Source organism: Acanthaster planci, linkage group LG09 (genome assembly GCF_054643075.1).
Source record: "Acanthaster planci isolate LZ-2023a linkage group LG09, COTS_SCS, whole genome shotgun sequence".
NCBI lineage: Eukaryota > Metazoa > Echinodermata > Asteroidea > Valvatida > Acanthasteridae > Acanthaster > Acanthaster planci.
In genome coordinates, this window is record NC_141785.1 from 2360300 (window position 1) to 2379264 (window position 18965).

General features: G+C 39.7%; 1 protein-coding gene across 4 annotated transcripts; it reads right to left on the reverse strand.

Annotated features, from left to right (window-relative positions):
* Positions 1 to 2249: 2249 nt before the first annotated feature.
* Positions 2250 to 18455, reverse strand: LOC110987559 (rRNA methyltransferase 1, mitochondrial-like). 4 transcript variants are annotated; one of them, XM_087140601.1, is made up of 9 exons: positions 17954 to 18455; positions 14410 to 15191; positions 13549 to 13795; positions 11171 to 11284; positions 9695 to 9774; positions 7796 to 7889; positions 6555 to 6684; positions 5847 to 5966; positions 2250 to 5371 (listed from the first exon to the last, which is right to left on the reverse strand). In XM_087140601.1, exons 2-9 carry the CDS (start codon positions 15009 to 15011, stop codon positions 5316 to 5318), a joined length of 1443 nt encoding a protein of 480 aa, XP_086996727.1. In that variant the 5' UTR covers positions 15012 to 15191; positions 17954 to 18455; the 3' UTR covers positions 2250 to 5315. The 4 variants fall into 4 exon arrangements, with proteins under 4 accessions (XP_086996727.1, XP_086996726.1, XP_022106068.2 ...); XM_087140600.1 differs by lacking the exon at positions 17954 to 18455 and adding an exon at positions 17851 to 17947; XM_022250376.2 differs by lacking the exon at positions 17954 to 18455 and adding an exon at positions 16311 to 17833.
* Positions 18456 to 18965: the final 510 nt, after the last annotated feature.

An 18965-nucleotide genomic window follows, 5' to 3' on the forward strand; every position in this document is an offset into this window, starting at 1 on the left:
AGTTGGCATAGTAGTTCTTTCCTTGCCTTCCACCTCTCAGCCCAGGTATGATTCCTGGCTTGGTCCACATGTGGATTGGGTTTTCAGTCCCTACGTAATTTTGTGGGTTTTACACGAACATTCCTCTGGGGATTTCCTCCCAAAAGGTTTCTTCAGGCTTACGAGCTACAGTGCCTATGGCACTTTTGAGGAATCCTCAAGTGGCTTCATCCAACATAAAAAAAAATCCAACATTCCAACTGGGGAAGCTTCCATGAGATGTGAAGACCAGTCTCTTATGACAGGCAATAAAACCATATTTCCATAAGAAAGTACATGATGTATCCCCAGACAGATGTGTAATAAGAAAACATGGTTCATGTACCAGGAAAGAAGACTGTTCCTACTATTACCATAGAGGAAGGACACAGAAGGAGTTTGCAACTCGGGCACTTCAAAGTTTTCAATTATGGTCACCGCCGAGTCAGACGAATAATAGAAACCATTCCAAAAATGCCTGATTACTGCCTGCATCTTAGCCAGACAAGCGGGGCCAGTAATATCTTAGCAATACTTGTAGTTTTGCTTGCAATTAAATACAAATTATCGTTGTAACCAGGAAATATATAGAGAAAAATCCCTGATATTAGACCTACTTTTGCCATCGTAAATAAACTTTTAAAATTTTGATACACTGTTCAATTATCCTTGCAAAGTTTGTAATTTTTTCCCCTCCCTTGAATACATCAGTGTTCAAAGACTTGGTACAAATTTGGCTAAGACTGGCCAACAATATGTTGACTTTTACTGGAAACCTAAGTTCATAAGTAACAAAGGGGCTATTTCATCACAGGGAGTGATCGTGAAATTTCATAAAATACGCTTTTGTGACTGGTTTTCATACAAAATTAGTCATTAAAAAACTGTGTCTCATGCAAACTTGCATTTCAGAGAATGGCATACATTTCCCAGCAAAAAAACATGGTTTTGTTAAGAAGTTTTCCAGTAATACAATGGTTAAAGTCCATGGTTTGTCGTAAAAGAAATAGATTTAACTGGGTTGGGACACTTGACAAAATTGGCGCTCTCTGGCTGAGAACAGTTGTATAAAAGTAAACACGAAAACTCATATTTTCATTCAATCACTGGAATTTATTCTGTAGGAAACATTTTCCAGCGTGAATTTCTGATTTCCTCGCACTCATTAAGACCCCTTCACAAAAAAAACCCCAGGTCAATTCCCTCTAAACATTGTTGCGTCAGTGGCATGTATCCATAACCCATAATCTTGTAATGCCTTCTTGGAGGACAGTTTGGAGAAGAAAAAACAAGCACCCCACTTGAACATCCAGCATCAGCATGACATGGATACTTGGCAGATTATTCAACACCCTCATGTAACCCTTTACATGTGTAAGGTAATTGCATGCATCCACAATGAAGTCATCCTTGTGACAAATGAGGATGTTACTACTTTGCACAATTCCAAACATCACACACAGTTTTTCTTTGAACTGTTTTATGCCTGATACAATGACCCGAGTTGAAGTGCATCATTACTGGCAAGTAATATAAGACAGGCCAGTGAGACGTTTTTCAAATGGGCTCTTGTACGCATTGGGCATGCATGTGGAAATTAAATTTTGTTGGAATTACATTCCAACAAAATTTACTTTTGTGTACTCCGTATGTTCTGTGCCTTAGGCACCTGAACGTGAGCATGCAGTGATGAGTTCCCACCAATGGACCATCACTGCAATGTAAACACCCTCTCTTGTTCCCACTTGGTGCGGATACCTACAGGGCTTACAGTACCCAGGTTGCTCTGTGTAAATATGTATACATGTTTGTGCATACAATTGAAGGTTGAATTCTCACATTGACTTTAATTGATAGTAAAGTAATCATTCCATTTGCCGAGTGACTAATGGAAATAGTTTCATGAAAGTGAATGTTGATATCTTTCAGAACATGAATTGTGGTCTTGTCCAAAACTAAATGTGTCTATGGTAGTGTCACAGAATGCAGCCACTTACAATACTGGCCATAGACTGGCACGTAATTTCAAGTGATGGCCAGGTACAGGTATACAGCCTAAGTGTTAAGTCATATCACTTAACAAATCTTGCCTACTGAGTAGGGGCAAATGGCACTCGAGGCAAAGTCGTGGGTATCATTTGCCCCTGAGGGTATACAAAACCCACGGACCCCCTCACAGCAGGCAACAATTGTTTTGTTATAACATGGTCATAAATTACACTGGAACAGTCTTCTATGTGTAATATACACAGATTTTATTGCAGTATAAATGAAACACTTTGACAAATTTAAACACTAGAACAGCATAATGAATATCAAATTACAAGCAAAATTTCAATTGATTGTGGTGTCCTCTGTTGAGCCGGGGGGTTTGTTTTTTGTTTTTGAAAGAGAGAGATCTAGGATTAACAACAAACTGGTTTGAAGATTCATAAAGCACAGGGGTTTTGTTTACTGATTGAATTCAAGACATTTACACAAAATTCCCATTGAAAAATATAGGCAAGATTGGCGAGCAGATAAGAGACAACATGAGTGTTTAAAGAAACAAAGGCAGTCACAACAGAAACAGCATGTTACTCATGTTCCATGGACATAGCTAGGCACAGAAACCAAAGTCTAATAGCCAACGGGTCTCTGGTCAGAGTATGGAATAACACATACGGTATCCTCCACTCAGCACATCTACAATAATCAAAGCACAGTACCAGCATGGCTCTCCATCCTCATACCCAAGGTTACACAATTTCAACCCAGTGAATTTGACATATCAACTGTTAGAAAGATCACCGTTATCCATCATTTTTTGTAGCACGGCAAAATCGCCAATGCACTCGATCATAAATGATACACAAATGCTTGTTCAGTATCACGTGATCAATTCACAACCAATAAAAATACGACCGTGATATGTCAGGCGTACTTGATACAGCTTGCATATGTGTGTAGGGTGATAAAATTGCCCCATCTATGTGCGAGGAGCTGGTTCACGATCGCTCAAAGTGGAGGGACACCATCCAAAAAGGGGTTGATGCTGCTGAGAATATGGGTAAGGAGGCAACAGAAGAAAGGCACAGGAAGCCCTACACAGCTCCTTGCAGCCCTGGTGCCCCTCCAGGCTACACTTGCTGAGTATGTACTATGTAGCAAACAATACCTTTCAAGAACTGGCCAGTATACCTACTCTATGATGCACACATCAATCCTCACTGACTGAAAAGGAACCGTTATTATCTTATGGAATGGATAGCCATTAGCCAATGCATGACACAACGTGCAATTCTACCAGCACAGGAAAAAAGTGAATGCAAAACTTAAGAAGACCTCTAAACTCAAACAGTGGGTAACCAAAACAAAAGTTTGGTAGCAACAGAAAAAAAGCAAACAGAAACTTCATGGAAATATTGAAAATATCATGCCAAAAGAATTTGCAGCCAAGTCTAAAGATCTGAGATGACATAAAGTAGAAAAACTTCCACCCAATTGTCTGGCTAGACAAAGATGATAGAGACGAGCAAGGCAAAGAAGGAAGCACTTTCATGCTGGAAAGGAAAAAAGAAATGAAAGTAAAACAAGGAGCAAACCAGGAAAGAAGATAAAGATAACAAAAGAAACGACAGAAAGCAAAGACAAAGACTAGAGCACCATGAAGAGTACAACTAAAAGCAGAGATGAGTATCCTGAATAGAAAGCACAAGACAGCAACAAGAATGTCTAAGGGAGAGACAATGCCTAGACCTCGAGACACTGTCAATTTGTGCTGTTCAAGCCACATGTGCAACAAGTAATGAATCTCAACCTGCAGAGCCATCCTGCTTAACAGCCAGAAGGAAGCAGTACTTGAGATTGAAGAAGCATCATCAAATATCACACATTCTCTGAGGTTGTGGACAGTCTGTTAAATCACCATCATCTCATATGGTTTCAGCATGCTGAGTTCACAGCTATAGCGGATCACAAGTGACAGTCTTTAAAACAGAACTTGTTGACATGATGTCAAAGAAGGGTCTCCAAAAAGCAAGTAAACAAAGTTGTCACAGCTGCCAAGAAGTCAGTGAGGAATGGTTACTGAGATATGAAAGGCATTAATAAAAAACAATAAAACTCTTAAAGAAACAAAACATTAGGCCTCACCATGGCAGCCATCAATTTGTCACCAACACCTTCTTTGAATCAATGGCACACTCACTACCATACTTTTAATTTGATGTCAATGAGAAAAGTCAAGGCATATCAGTGTCATAAAATAATCTGGGCGTGGATTCAGCTGTCCTTACTTCTTGAAATTAAATCAATGTTCATAGTTTATAAGACCCATATAAATCTTGGCTGACATGAAGTTTTAATATACAAGGATTTTTGAAGTTAAATACTTATACATTAATCCTCAATTTAAAGTGGCATAATAGTATACAACAAAAAAAAGCCATCCAGAGATATTTGGGTCGGTTGGGCAAGGGCAACATTTGGTGGCTCTTGCATACACATAACTCCAAGTTCACACCATGATGAACGGCTACCTTTATGCCATTTTGATGTAATCATAAGATGCATGATTATCTACACTAAGTAGAAACACGAGAGGGCATGGTTTTACATAGCAACAACAGTCCTTTGGTGGGAACGTACCCCATGTGTGCACAAGTTCATACCTGTTTGGCGTAAGACATGCTACACATGCTCTGCTTGAATGTACAGTCAGTGTGTGTGCAGAAGCCCAACTGACAAACATCTTACTTCTTCAGCCTGTCTCTCCCTTGCCGCTGAGGGTGCACTTCAACTCAAGGGCTGACACTTCTGCCCCAGTTGAGAGTGTTCCCTTGCTTACATGCAGGTCAGGAGTACACTCATATTAATTAACACGAGTAACACACTCCACTGCAGCCTATAAGCACTCAGAGTTAGAATGTATGCACAGTAAGCTGGATGTTGATAATATTTAGGAAGCTACAAACGGCAGGCTAATATACAAATAATACAGGCATCTCACATTAGTGCACCTCCAAGAGTTTGCAACCCACTGGCCAATCATAATGCATCAAATCTGTCTACCCAATGCACATTTGGAAAGGGTCAAGAGATTTCCACATTGTGATCGACAAACACATTGCAAACTCTTGGAGGCGCCCTACTGTGAATCCAACACAAAAGTCCATTCAGTTACATTTTTAAATAAATTATTTATTTAATCTGTCCCTAAAGTCAAATATAACAATCTTCCTCAGTAAAACACATCCTCAAGAATGGCTAACTGAACTTTGTCTGTTCCAGTCCTGGTTATATGAATAAGTGCTGGGTCATGGTCTACTGGGCTGTGGACTTCTTTGTAGAAGAATTGACTGGAGGAGAATACCTGAAAGAGACAAACAAATGCAAGCTACTCATCTCTGTTCAAAACACTGTATTACATGACTATGCATTAATGAAGATCTGATGTCTAAGGAAAACACCAAAACAAAGATGAACAGAGATGTGAACAGGTGCAAGCCATTTCCTTGTGAAACTTGCACGTGTAACTGACAAGCTAGTGCAGACAGCTCCAAGCATGAACATATACATGTATGTTGAAAAGGAAGCTTTTTCCTTGAAAAGATACCACCATAGTTGACAAATAGCTTCAAATCCACAGTGATCACCACAAAACGACCAAAATGAAAATAACACTCATTTCAAGCAATAAATAAACATCCTAAACGCAATAGTGTGCATGAACTTTGAAAACTGGGAAAGATAACTGTTACAAAAATGACTGACATGAATGAAAAATTACAAGCATGACAATTGAAGACCAAAGCAACACTGTACAAGGCATGGACTGTTTATCTTACCTGTTGCAACAGAGACATTGAGGGAATCAATACCTGCATGTAACTGCCTGCCAGCTGGTATTGTCAACAGTTGACAACATTCATTCTGAATGCTGTCGGATAAACCACTGCCTTCCCCTCCTGCAAATGATCAGGACAAAAATCACACAGCATTTAAGTATAATTCAGGAGTGAAAACATGGAAGACTCCTAGTGCATACACCAAAGCATGTAAAATTCACACGTACACATACAGGGTACAACAGATGGCAACGTAACTTGGAATCAGTTACATTGTATAGCAACAAGTTTCTCTGTACATGAATTGAATAGTCCTGAGTTGCAAGAGTGCGTTGGTGGTTGTATAGGGATATGATACAAACTACACAAATGATTTGAATACAATTCATTTAGTACTTTATTAATGCCGCATTTTGAATTTAGTACCTATACCACAGTCACAATACATGTAGTTGAGACTGATGTCAAAAATAAACTGATTATTAATATCATGCATACATGCTTTCTAAACTCAAAGAGGCCAAAAGATCTCACTTGAAAGTAGCTGATTTCCAAAGAAATCTCAAAGCACTCACTGATAACCTCTATCATCATCCACCATTTAACAAATTTACATGTAATCATTAGACCTAAGATCTAACAGACACAAATGATAGTTTGCAGAAATCAGATGGAGTTACGACAGAAAGGTACATGAACATAACCTACCAATAACTAAAACAGTTGGTTTGTTGAGTAGGAAGCTTGCAGCACCACACACATTCATTGTATGTTTGAAGTGTCCATTATCAGAAGCACTGGTAGAACCAGCAATCTCCCAGCCATTATCTTTCTGTTTCTATCAATTTCACATTATTGAATAAAAATCTGTATAAAATTTAAAACCAACTACTTTGGATCACTCTTTGGTTCCCCTGACAAATTAACCCTGACAAGCAGCAATATAGCATAAAACCAACATATCAATATAATGACATGGTTCTCGAATTGAAGAGCTTATTTCCAAAACATGCTACTATGTCCATTTGAAAATTACAAAATTTTTCTATGATTATTAGAAAATACACACTTTGTGTACTTACACCAGCCGAAACTGAATTACGGCAAGCAAGACACAATAGGATTCAAGAAAGTGTAAAAATGACAGTCATCATGTTTTGGAAACTCTCTTCAACCGAATCTGATTTCTCAATCAACTGTCTTGTAGTGACAACTGCTGTCAAAGTTTGAAACAAGAAATGGAATGTTCTATTGACTTGAGGTAAGTGTGAGCTTGTCTCAAAAAAGGGGGTCCCATCTTGAACTCCACTTGTTCAATAGCACATTTTATTCAAACTTGGTATGATTTCAACCAATTAGACAATGCATTTGGAATTATGGTCATTGTATCTGCAGTAATGTCCCTAAGTGACACTTTTCCTATGCATGGATAAAAAGAAAACACAAAAACTGGGGGCAAGACATTTTACAAGAACTGTGCAGATGGTGTAAAAATATCCACAAGATATCAGAACACAAACTCGTGAAGACACTACATGGTGGGGGAATTTTAAAAGCATGGGGGTAATCAGAGTTACAGGTACTGTACATGTATGTACCATCTTGGTTAAGGAACAAGGTTATACTCGATTAGTGCCCAATGAAGGGAGATCCAAGAGATTTGTACAACTTACAAGGAATATGGTACTCTTAGTTTCAACTCAGGTACCCTTCACCTTGAGATTCAAGGATGTACGAAAACCAAAGAACCGAGATTGTTTTGATACACCAGTGCACTTTTTTATTTAAATCAAGAAGAAGCAATCATGGAGAAAGTTTGAAAAAATTTTCAGAATGACAAAAAAAGGAGAAGCTGTCTTGCACATATGTATATCAATATGTGCTCATTGCAAGCAAGACTGTGATTACAACATTGGGATTATTGTTAGCAATGTTCTTAATGCAATTACCTGAATAAATGTCAGTATACTCCTGGTAGCATAGACTGGCATGACTTCCATGACCCCACTACTAGCCTTACTGACAACTGGAGTCAACGAACAACTGACAACAAATGACATATTGGTATGGTGTTAAGGTGATGAGATAAAATATGCTGATCTCATCAAACAGAACATAAAATACAGAGTACTTTGTTTCCTTCTATCATCATGATTATTGATTTATGCAACATTCATAAATACCTAGGACAGTTCATATTTATCAATTCCAAATGGTCCAGAGCCCATCCATTGGCTGGTGTCAAATGGTTGATAAGATACCAGCCAGGTGTGTTGAGGATCAGCCAAAATGACAGTGACCCCAAAAGGACATACATACTTCTACCCTACACTGCAATTCGTTCTTGGAGTGACATCACAATTTCAAAATGTATTTACTTTTTTCAAAGAAGCTAAAAGTAGTGGGTGGGTTTTGAAGATCAGGCAAATTTGACGTAAGAGAATATTTAAAACCTTCCATGAGTTTTAACATAGAAATAATTAGAAAAGAAGTGATAAAAGTAATCTTCTTGCTTAAGCCTGAAAGTTGATGTAAAATATCATCTGCCAATTAGTTCTTTGCATCAATGTCAGGAATGCTAGGCTTACTGCACTTTTGCGTGCACCCACACCTACCGGAGCATACCGTACATACTGTATATACCTATCGTTTCTGGCCTACATGTATTTACTCTTCCTCCAAGCTGAAAAATAAGTTACTTCCAAAATTGACATTCATTTTTAAAGCTCACCATTAAATTCCACTGTGCATCCATGTACATGTAGAAATGTCATTCTTGTTCCCCAGAAAAAGAATTTTCAGGTGTCAACAAATTTCAAACTATGTTTTTGTTTACATTTTGAATGACCCTTTAGATCATCTATGGCAATAATGGCCATTTTAGTCTGGTCAACTGTCTGGTTTGTGTCATGTAAACCATCTTACTGAATATACATGTATAGAGGCAGAAAAACCTTTCACAAAGGCCTTTGAACATGGATAGGAAAAAAAAGGACACAAAATAGCAAAACAAGAAAGTTCACATTTTAGCCACATTCTACTTGGTATCAACCTTAACCCCCTAGGGTGTATGTAAAATCATATTGAAATTGGAGGATTTGGAACTGTTAGGGTTAATGAATGGAAATAAGTATGTGCTTCACCAGTTTTTAACATATACCCATTTAAGACTGGACAAGCATATATTTACAAGTATTCCTTTAACTGTATAATGCTCGTTCACGTCTGGTGTATAAACATTCAGAGAGCCAGTCAATCAAATTCAACTGGATAACTATAAAAAAAGAAATACCTGTGAGGGAGGTACGGGCTGGCATAACTAACAAGCAAGGGGAGGTACTGGCTGGCATAACTAACAAGGAAGGGGAGGTACTGGCTGGCATAACTAACAAGGAAGGGGAGGTACTGGCTGGCATAACTAACAAGGAAGGGGAGGTACTGGCTGGCATAACTAAAAAGGAAGGGGAGGTACTGGCTGGCATAACTAACAAGGAATGCGAGGTACTGGCTGGCATAACTAACAAGGAAGGGGAGCTACTGGCTGGCATAACTAACAAGGAAGGGGAGGTACTGGCTGGCATAACTAACAAGGAAGGGGAGGTACTGGCTGGCATAACTAACAAGGAAGGGGAGGTACTGGCTGGCATAACTAACAAGGAAGGGGAGGTACTGGCTGGCATAACTAACAAGGAAGGGGAGGTACTGGCTGGCATAACTAACAAGGAAGGGGAGGTACTGGTTGGCATAACTAACAAGGAAGGGGAGCTTTTTGGGTGACAACAGGGCTCCTAACATGTATGTTAGTACATAGAAAATAGAATCGTGATGTGAGACCATTGCTTTCTTACCAATGCTGCTTGCTTGCTATGATTTTATCCACACCCAAGTAGTATGCTGACCTTATAATTGCACCCATATTCATGGGATCCTGATGAGCAAAATTTATACAAATAAAATAAACAAGGAAATGAATGAATTGAAAAAGTAAAAACTTTCAACAGCAATTAATACAATGTACATGTAGTTCTACTGTCTCTGATAGAGAATTAACGTACATTTTAATCTATAAATGATATTTATGAAAACTTTTATCCCGGATAAAGAAATTAGAAATAGTATCACTGAAATTCAAATAGGTAATGCAATTATTTCAGTGACCTGTTTATAGTTTCTCTGAATTCTATTTCAAGTGTGAAATAAGTATGCAAAACCAAGCATTAGTATAAAGCATTCAGCATATGTAAAAGGTCTGCCAGAACAAGTTGTTTCCCTCTCAGAGCAGAAAGGATGGCAATTTTTAAAGGAAATAGGAGACCAAAGACTGATAGGGCACCTTATCACTATATGGTGATCGTAAGATAGAATTAGAGAACTCTTAACGGGGTTGAAGCATTGAATCATCTGAGTGGCCAAATGCCACTCAATGTATGGTGATCGTAAGATAGAATTAGAGAACTCTTAACGGGGTTGAAGCATTGAATCATCTGAGTGGCCAAATGCCACTCAATGTATGGTGATCGTAAGATAGAATTAGAGAACTCTTAACGGGGTTGAAGCATTGAATCACCTGAGTGGCCAAATGCCACTCAATGTATGGTGATCGTAAGATAGAATTAGAGAACTCTTAACGGGGTTGAAGCATTGAATCACCTGAGTGGCCAAATGCCACTCAATGTATGGTGATCGTAAGACAGAATTAGAAAACTCTTAACGGGGTTGAAGCATTGAATCATCTGAGTGGCCAAATGCCACTCAATGTATGGTGATCGTAAGACAGAATTAGAAAACTCTTAACGGGGTTGAAGCATTGAATCATCTGAGTGGCCAAATGCCACTCAATGTATGGTGATCGTAAGATAGAATTAGAGAACTCTTAACGGGGTTGAAGCATTGAATCATCTGAGTGGCCAAATGCCACTCAATGTATGGTGATTGTAAGATAGAATTAGAGAACTCTTAACGAGGTTAATGCAATGAATCACCTGAGTGGCCAAATGCCACTCAATGTACAGTGATCGTAAGATAGAATTGGAGACAATTATGTAATGTTTTCTTTATTCCCATGTGAAAATGGTTTATTCCCATGTGAAAATGGTTTATTCTCATGTAAAAATGGTTTATTCTCATGTGAAAATGGTTTATTCTCATGTGAAAATGGTACATTCTCATCTCATCTCGCTGGTATCAAATGTAAATGGACAAAATGAGCTTTCAAACCTAGTATAGTTTTATGGAATGTGTTTGTTACTGAGCAACTCACCCTGAACTCCTAGCATCTTTTTAAGAATGCCCTCAAATGAAAGATTTCTTTGATTTTAATTTACCAGAATCTGATCCATGGCTAAGTATACCGGTGGATGTTGCAACTTCTCATCGTCATTGTTTAAGTCCTCTGGCAGTGGCTCAAAGTGAATCCGACTTGTTTCCAAACAAATACCCTAGTAACAAAAGATACAAGTGAACAGCTTTTGAAATCACTACATAAACATCTCTCTGAAATAATAATCATTCCAAGAACTACTTGGAGTGATGTTTTGTAAAGTACTGTAGGTTTGGACTTACAGTTCTGTCTGCTCTTTTTGTCCTTTTGTTTGTGATATTTGAAAACTTTAACAACTCTGTTTTAGTCTAGAGTGGAACGTTGGTATATTGTACTAACAAAATGCAGACTTTAGGACAATCCATAGAGTATGTACACAGTGTGGGGGGGCAATTCTTGACAATGCATACACTTTGCATATGAGGAAGGGGTAACATTCCACAGCAATGTGTACAAATGCAGACAGCTAATTTGCTTTCTCACATTTCGTACCTACGGGGACCAGCTTTCATACATCAAAAACTGTTCCAACATACGCATTATACATGTACATTACCTTCCCCCATCATATACACTTTACCAGCACCTATACAACCAGTCTAACAAGTCAAAGAGAAACATAGATTACATGCGGGTACAAGGAGAGTTCAAACCCATTGTGCATGAGAGAAGTCAACATTCTGCATATACATTTATAAAATAATTATTTATTTTTGTATAGCGCATTACATTTAAACATGCAAAAAGCACAGAATCTCAACGCACTTAAAACAGATTAAAACAGCAGTTAACCACTTGGTGCCAGGGTTTCTGGTACCGGACTCCTTGGGTTTGTACATACCAGGCATGATATGTGGAAAAGGGGAACCCCCCTAATGTGATGCACAACCTGTATACCCTATGGCTATTGTGCCTACTGGGTACTGCACCCCCCTCAGAAATCTGAAAGGAATTCCAAAGATTCCATCAACACAAAAGAAGACACAATAGAGGGGGTCCCCCTTTGCCACATATCTTGCATCATATGCATAGCCAGGCTATCTGAAATCGGACAAAGGAGCTGGGCCTTCTAACAGAAGACCGTATTCAAAACAAAAGACCCACTGCTGGGAATTACCATCATTTTTCAGCTGGCATTAGTGGAGGTAATCCGTCATTGTTTTGAAACAGTATACCACTGTTTGCGGCATTCAGGGCCTGTGGATTATCAACAGGGACAAACGTGTTCCAGCACACCAACAATGAGCAATACAGTACCACTGCATGCTCATCTGGCTACATTTGATAAGACACCCCTGCCATTTAGCAAGGCACTGGGCCAATTTTGGAAACAAAGGAAATTATGCAACACCGCACAATCTGGGCTCTCTTTACTGGGCAGCAGGCCTGGCTGCAATACTCGGGCATCAATGGAGGTTACCTGTCAGATTTGAGTAGCCACCAGACAGTCATTTGTGTTGGTGAAAACATTTAGTAAATGAAGTTATGAATTCAGGAAGAAGTTTGAAAACAGACAATCTTGAAAATCGCCCTGGATCTCGTCCCGCATATTCAAATTCCATCCAGCAGGAAGTGGATAAAAATGACAAAGGTTTCTATGAAATAAAATGCAAGTAACAGAGTAAAAATACAAAATGTAAAAATGTAACACAAATTCACATGGAATTCAAACTACATTCAAAAATACCATAGACAATTTCCCTATTCAACAATATGCAACTTGACTATATATTAACATTTGATAATGCCCGCTGTGATTTGATAATGGCCGCTGCATTAGAACTTCGCTTGCACCTGGATGTAAGACATTTTAATCCATTTCTATTAGTAAGACTGTGCGACTTGCCACTTGCAAGCAGAAGTCCACATAAGGAGATTCTTCCAGACTACTTGCACAAGGAATATACCATAAAATCGATGGGTGTGTTCACAAATTCTTTTGACTCTCCGACTAAAAAGGTTCCGGAACAAAATCACTAGAAATCCATCATATATCGGCTTCTTTTGACTCTCCAACTAAAAAGGCATTTATGAATGAAAACAATTATGTGCTAGGCAAAGGCATTATCAACAGTCTCCTGAGCCGGTCTTATGCCAGCACATATTTACTCCCTTATTAAAACAAAATAATATGTGGACAGCCCTTCAGATGTACATGTATATGCACACATCATGTATCCCTTTTACCTTTAACAATACGGGCGTTTCACAAAAGTGCCCCTCCAAGAGTTTGCAATGCGTTGGCCAATCACAACGCTGGAAATCTGTCGACCCTTTCCAAACACACATTGGGTCAAAAGATTTCGTGCATTGTGAGGTGGAGGTGCACTATTGTGAAACAACCATATTCTTGCTGATGTTTATCCAGATTGATCAGCTCACCTGATGAGGTCTTCTCTTAGTCAACAAGTCCAGCTCTTTCCTATGAACTTCATAAGTATGACCTCTAAGAGCTTGCTCATGTATCCTCTTCATGATCTCTTGAGCTTCAGGTCTTGTTGACTTCACAAAACTAGGAGTAACATACACCTTGTTCACTTGTCTTCTCCTTGCTTCAAGAGCCAACGAACAAGGTGATATCCCATATAAGATATCTGCACCGGGAGGTGGTGTCAAAGTCTCATTTCTTCTGACAAAAAGGATGAAATATGGAATGTTAAAATACATTAAGGATATTTATCATTAAAAATCAGGCTGCATGCACATGTACTTATCCAAACAAGTAATAATTGTGATCCGAAATGTTGCTTTAATGAAATAAGTTAGATCTCAATGGAAAACAGAACTACAGTTTTGTAGAGGAAAAATGGTATAAAACCCTACACAAGTTCAGGCCACACATGCAACACACATTTTAGATTTTAGCTCATTCTCCATTTCATTAGAATTGCCAGCCACACATGTGCTGTACCACAAGTGCACATTTGTACATGGACTTTCTCGTTTTCAGAAGCCTATATAATGGTGTGGATACACCCCTTCCCTGCAGGTGTCCCATTAACAATCAGCACTGCAACCTCATTTCAAGACCTGATCATGAGACATATTTAGTACCCCATTCAAAATGGATTCTGCACACTCTCAGAAATTCAAGTAGCCAGAAGTACATGCGTGTACAGGAAAACATGGATTACTGTAAATAGATGCACATCAATATTCAATATCAGGATAACGAAGCTGCATAAACATAATCATAAGGTTCTTCTACCTGTTCATGTACATGTACATCTATAACACACATACCTTAATTGACTCCTCTTCTTAGAACATGTATACTGCCTCACAGTTTTCCTACTTCCGAGTCCAGCTACACTTAAGTCTGTGTTTTGCAGCAGATCTCCACTTCTGCCCAAGTTGTTGTCACAGCTCTCATCACTAGCTGCTTCTACGATTGCATCATGCCCTTCACCCAATCTAAAGTCAAGATGCTCAGTTTCTGTACTTGCCACATTAGCAGCAGCATCCAAATTATCTTTCACTGAATGACATGTACTTTGATCATATCCATTATTGATAGAGACAGGTTCATGCTTAGAGGTATTCTTTCCAGAATCCATTTTGTTACATTTGTGTTTGCTGTTAAGAAACCTGTTGGCTTCTTCTGACCTCACTAGCTCATTGTCCATGTTGGACTTGACGTCACTACTGTATGGCTTTTTCATATTCCACAAATACACAGTATACTTCCTTCTCTTTAGCATACAAAATGTACATGATGACAAGAGAGTGTTGGTTCTGGTAGCAAACACACGTACACTTTGCCAAATGCCATAAGAAATGACAGAGGACTTCAGTGAATATTCACTGAATTGCACACACTTGTTCGTGAATAAGTGATTCCCCATGATTGTGAAAATTCTTCAGATTATCGCTTGCACATTTGCGGGGTGATGAAGTTAACAATAAAACCAAAGTTTTGAACAACACTGTTTCTGTCACTTTCCGGTTGTTTTTTGACGCAGTTTTGCCTACATGTAGTCAGACTGTAGTTTAAATCCAGTGTCACTGTGTCCTCAGTAGTGTTTCTGTTAAGGAAAACAGAGTGCACAGAACATAAAGAATGCACAGTCATGTACTCATAGTCACACATACTGATGGCATATAATGTGGTTCTTGTGACATGGCACATCTATAATGAGGCTGTTTTTAGTTTCCATTATGCATAGATACATGTACCACCTCACCTGGCTCACCTGCGAAATAGATTTATTTCAAATTACACAGGAAGTGAAAATGTGGAAAGTTAAAAAATGATCAGTCTGTTTGTGACCGACTTGACTGACCTCTTACAAAGTCATCAGTAAATTATACAGTTCAACTTGATTTCCAAGTCTTTTGTTTTTTATTTTGCATGAATTTACCTTTTTGAAAATATGTCCGAGAAAAACAAAGCATCTTCACAATCTGGATTACATATCAGTGACAATACATTGTAACACCTTATGACAGATTGTCAACTTCAATCGCTTTTACATATTGCTGAATTGGGGTTTTATTGAAAATGACATTTGTTCATGTGTACCACATTAAAGGGTCCTCAACCTGATTTGCAGGTAGTAACTTTTGATCTTCTGTGCTGATTTCAACAATACAGTGCCTTGAGAGTCAGTTGTGATAGATATGTGCGCTATACAGGGTGTCCCAGAAAAAAACCAAACCCTGAGGAAAGGGGTTGATATGCCCAAACCATGAGATATGATTATAATGTATAAGGATCTTCCAAAAGTAGAAGCAGTATTCTTTCTAATGATACTTTGATGGTATCCCTCCTGTCATACATGACTGAAAACCATTGTCTTGAAAATGGGGCATCCGAACTCAGTTGTAACACTTTGGTGGTTCTCTAATTGTAGGCCCTACCCGAGACTTTTCACTTCGGCACTCTATGAGACTGAACTGAAAAATGTTTTCTAAGTGTGAAAATAGGCCTAGGCCCTATGTCATAATCTGCTAGCGCCTAGTAGGGCCTACTAGCAATGACTAGTAATTTGAAGTAATCCTAGTACTGGCCTACCTCAATGCGTGCTCAAGCTCAACACTCTATTCTAATTTGGGGGATTTATAACTTTAGGAACCCCTTCCTGTAATAAAAGGGAGAGCTAAATTTTAAGGATACTCCTTCACAGTGTCCAATCCTTTCTCACCTCAGTGTAAATTCCCCAGATGAATTAGTTTGGAGGATACAACCATGAAAGAATGTGTACTTTCATTCCTCCGTGATAGGTGACATCACCTCCAGCTGATACAAAGTTCTTCTAGTGACACTGTACTTGTTTTAATTATGTACATGTACATGTAGTATGTACCGCGCGCTACCGCGTGGCTTAGGGAGTGCGCCCTCTATATTTCACACGACCCTTGCGGCTGCTACAGGCGCACGAGTTTTACTCCAACGATGCGGAGTATCAAGAAGATTCCAAACCGGCACAAAGTACTGGAATAAACCAACCATAATAAGTCCAGTTTGTCGTTGTAAGTCGGAATCACTATACTGAGTAGTGGTCATACATGGTCTTCAGTGGCATAGAATCTGTCCGGTCCAGCTGGAAAGCCATTCGGAAGAGTGGCTTTGTTTTTAAAATCTCAGTTTTTAATTGGGTTTGTATCGGTCAAAATTAGCTTTTTACTCGCTCATCCATGATACTTCTTTACTGTTACTGCGGTTTGAATAATTTTTACTTCCTATTATTAACATTTTGATAGTTTTTATTGGACTCGTTTTGTAGTTTTGAAGTTTCATCTTGTATGCAACATTTGTCATAGGACACCACCATGTTCCGGCAGAAGAACAAATAGCAACGTCGCAACCGTATAGAACCTGCATGCTAGGTTCCGTTTTTATGATCACTGCACTTTTGTGGGGCCTTAAATTGTACTCCATTTACACCACTTAGGACCAATTCATTTTATAGCAGACGCATGGTAGAAGATATACCCTTACTCGTGTCTCGACACGTATAGGTACGGAAGCGTATAAGGGCCACTTGCAATTTTTTTGTTAATTGCTATCCCCATATCTCGCCGCGGCGAGTTAAAAGAGCTTGCCGCGGCGTCAAATTGATATCCAGCCGCAGCGAATAATTTCAACAGTTCATAAGTCCTGCGGTATTCAGCACACCGTTTTCAAATGTATATTGAGGGGGAAATGTAGAAAGATTTGGTTTTAGATTGCTAATTGGAACAAAAGGGGGTCGTTTCAACAAAGCTTGTTTTCCAACACAAAAGAAAATAAAAAACATCTTATTTTGTGGTGTGAATTTCCACATTCAGATTAGGGGTAGACTGTTTTTAATTCCTTTCCATCTTTCCTAAACGATTATCATTTGTAACAGAGGGTGGGGTTTTCGACTAGGAAAGACCCATCTTCTGGGACAGAGAATATCTTAGTGTCTTGGATATGTCGTTCGTCACGTCCAGGCCTGTGCTTCTGCAAAATGTCCGAACACACTCGGTAATTTGTGATCACTGATCATCGTGGTCGCACAACCGCACTTTACAAAACCATCAAGGAAATATTAAAATGGAAGAATGTTAATGCAGAAAAAATCAGGAAAGCAGTTGCTGACCCGTAGAAGTCCTTTATGGAAAAAAACCCAAACTTCCCACTCTGAATTTCTTAGCGTTTGTGGGTGCTTTTCACCCAGCACTGCGCTATGCATCTGATGTGTCGCAGCACTCTGTTACCTTCCTCGACGTGCGCGTCCAGATCTGTGCGTGGAAACTTGGCATAACTGTGCATTACAAACCCACAGATTCCCACAGCTACCTGCAGTACCAATCGTCTCACCCCCTCAAGTGTAAGAACTCCAGCCCTTACTCTCAGTTACTTCGACTGCATAGGATTTGTAGTAGCGATGCCGAGTTCTCTGCCCCACCGGGGCCAAGCAACGTGATCGCGTCCCCCTCGTACTCACATACCAACCTCGAAACATCCCGGTACGTAATATTCTTCTCAAACATTTCCGTACACTCGGAAATGATGCGGCCACAGCTTCCATTTTCGCCGAACCCCGATTTGCGCGTTTAGGCGCGATCGTTCTGTCGGGAACATGGTTGTACGTTCCTGGTTGGATTCCGTCTCGCCGTCAAAAGCAGGCAGCAATTCCCCTTGTCAGCGCCCCAGATGTAACACCTGCCCCTACATAGTTAACAGCCTGTCGGTCGTCGGCCGCCGCGGTAGCTACAGAATATGCAGGGATCACATGCATTACTAGTAATGTGGCTTACTGCATTACATGTCGTCTCTGTGGTAATCTGTACATCGGAGAGACCAAACGTCGCCTTGGTGACCGCTTCACGGAACACTTGGGCCGTGTGCGCCAACAAACACCTGGTCTCACTGTTGCGCAGCACTTTTGCGCGCCGCCACCACATTCCCTCGGTTACATAAGCGTCTGCATTCTGCGGAAAGCGTCATCTGATGTACCAGCGTAAGGAACTGGAGCAGTGCGTCATTTTCGAACTTGGAACGCTGCATCCAGGGGGAATGAACGTGGATTTCTCTGCGTTCATTCAGAAATGAATCTGCTTGCCCTGAAGAAGGTACTCAGTTACCGAAAACTCGGCAATCACATATTTCAGAGCACTGACCAGTGGGGCAGATGTTAGGCGCGCATAGCTTAAGCTCCGCTTTGCACGTAGGGCGATTTGTTAACGGAAGTCACTGCCTGGTCACATGTAGCGTGTGCGCAGGCGAAGTTGCAGGAGCGGCCGGCTCGCCGAGCTATAAAACGGGCGCGTTACGTTGTTTATGTTTTATTATTTTGCATACATCTCGTGGCCTGACGGCCAAATTACAT

What these genes read in the sequence shown, in the direction of transcription:
- LOC110987559 (XM_087140601.1), bottom strand. Translation starts at nt 15,011, where the DNA reads ATGGGGAATCACTTATTCACGAACAAGTGTGTGCAATTCAGTGAATAT. An exon ending in AAGAAGAGGAGTCAATTAAG is followed by an intron (nt 13,796 to 14,409) that starts GTATGTGTGTTA and finishes CCTTTTTGTCAG; the next exon opens with AAGAAATGAGACTTTGACAC. An exon ending in GTATACTGACATTTATTCAG is followed by an intron (nt 6,685 to 7,795) that starts GTAATTGCATTA and finishes TGAAATTGATAG; the next exon opens with AAACAGAAAGATAATGGCTG.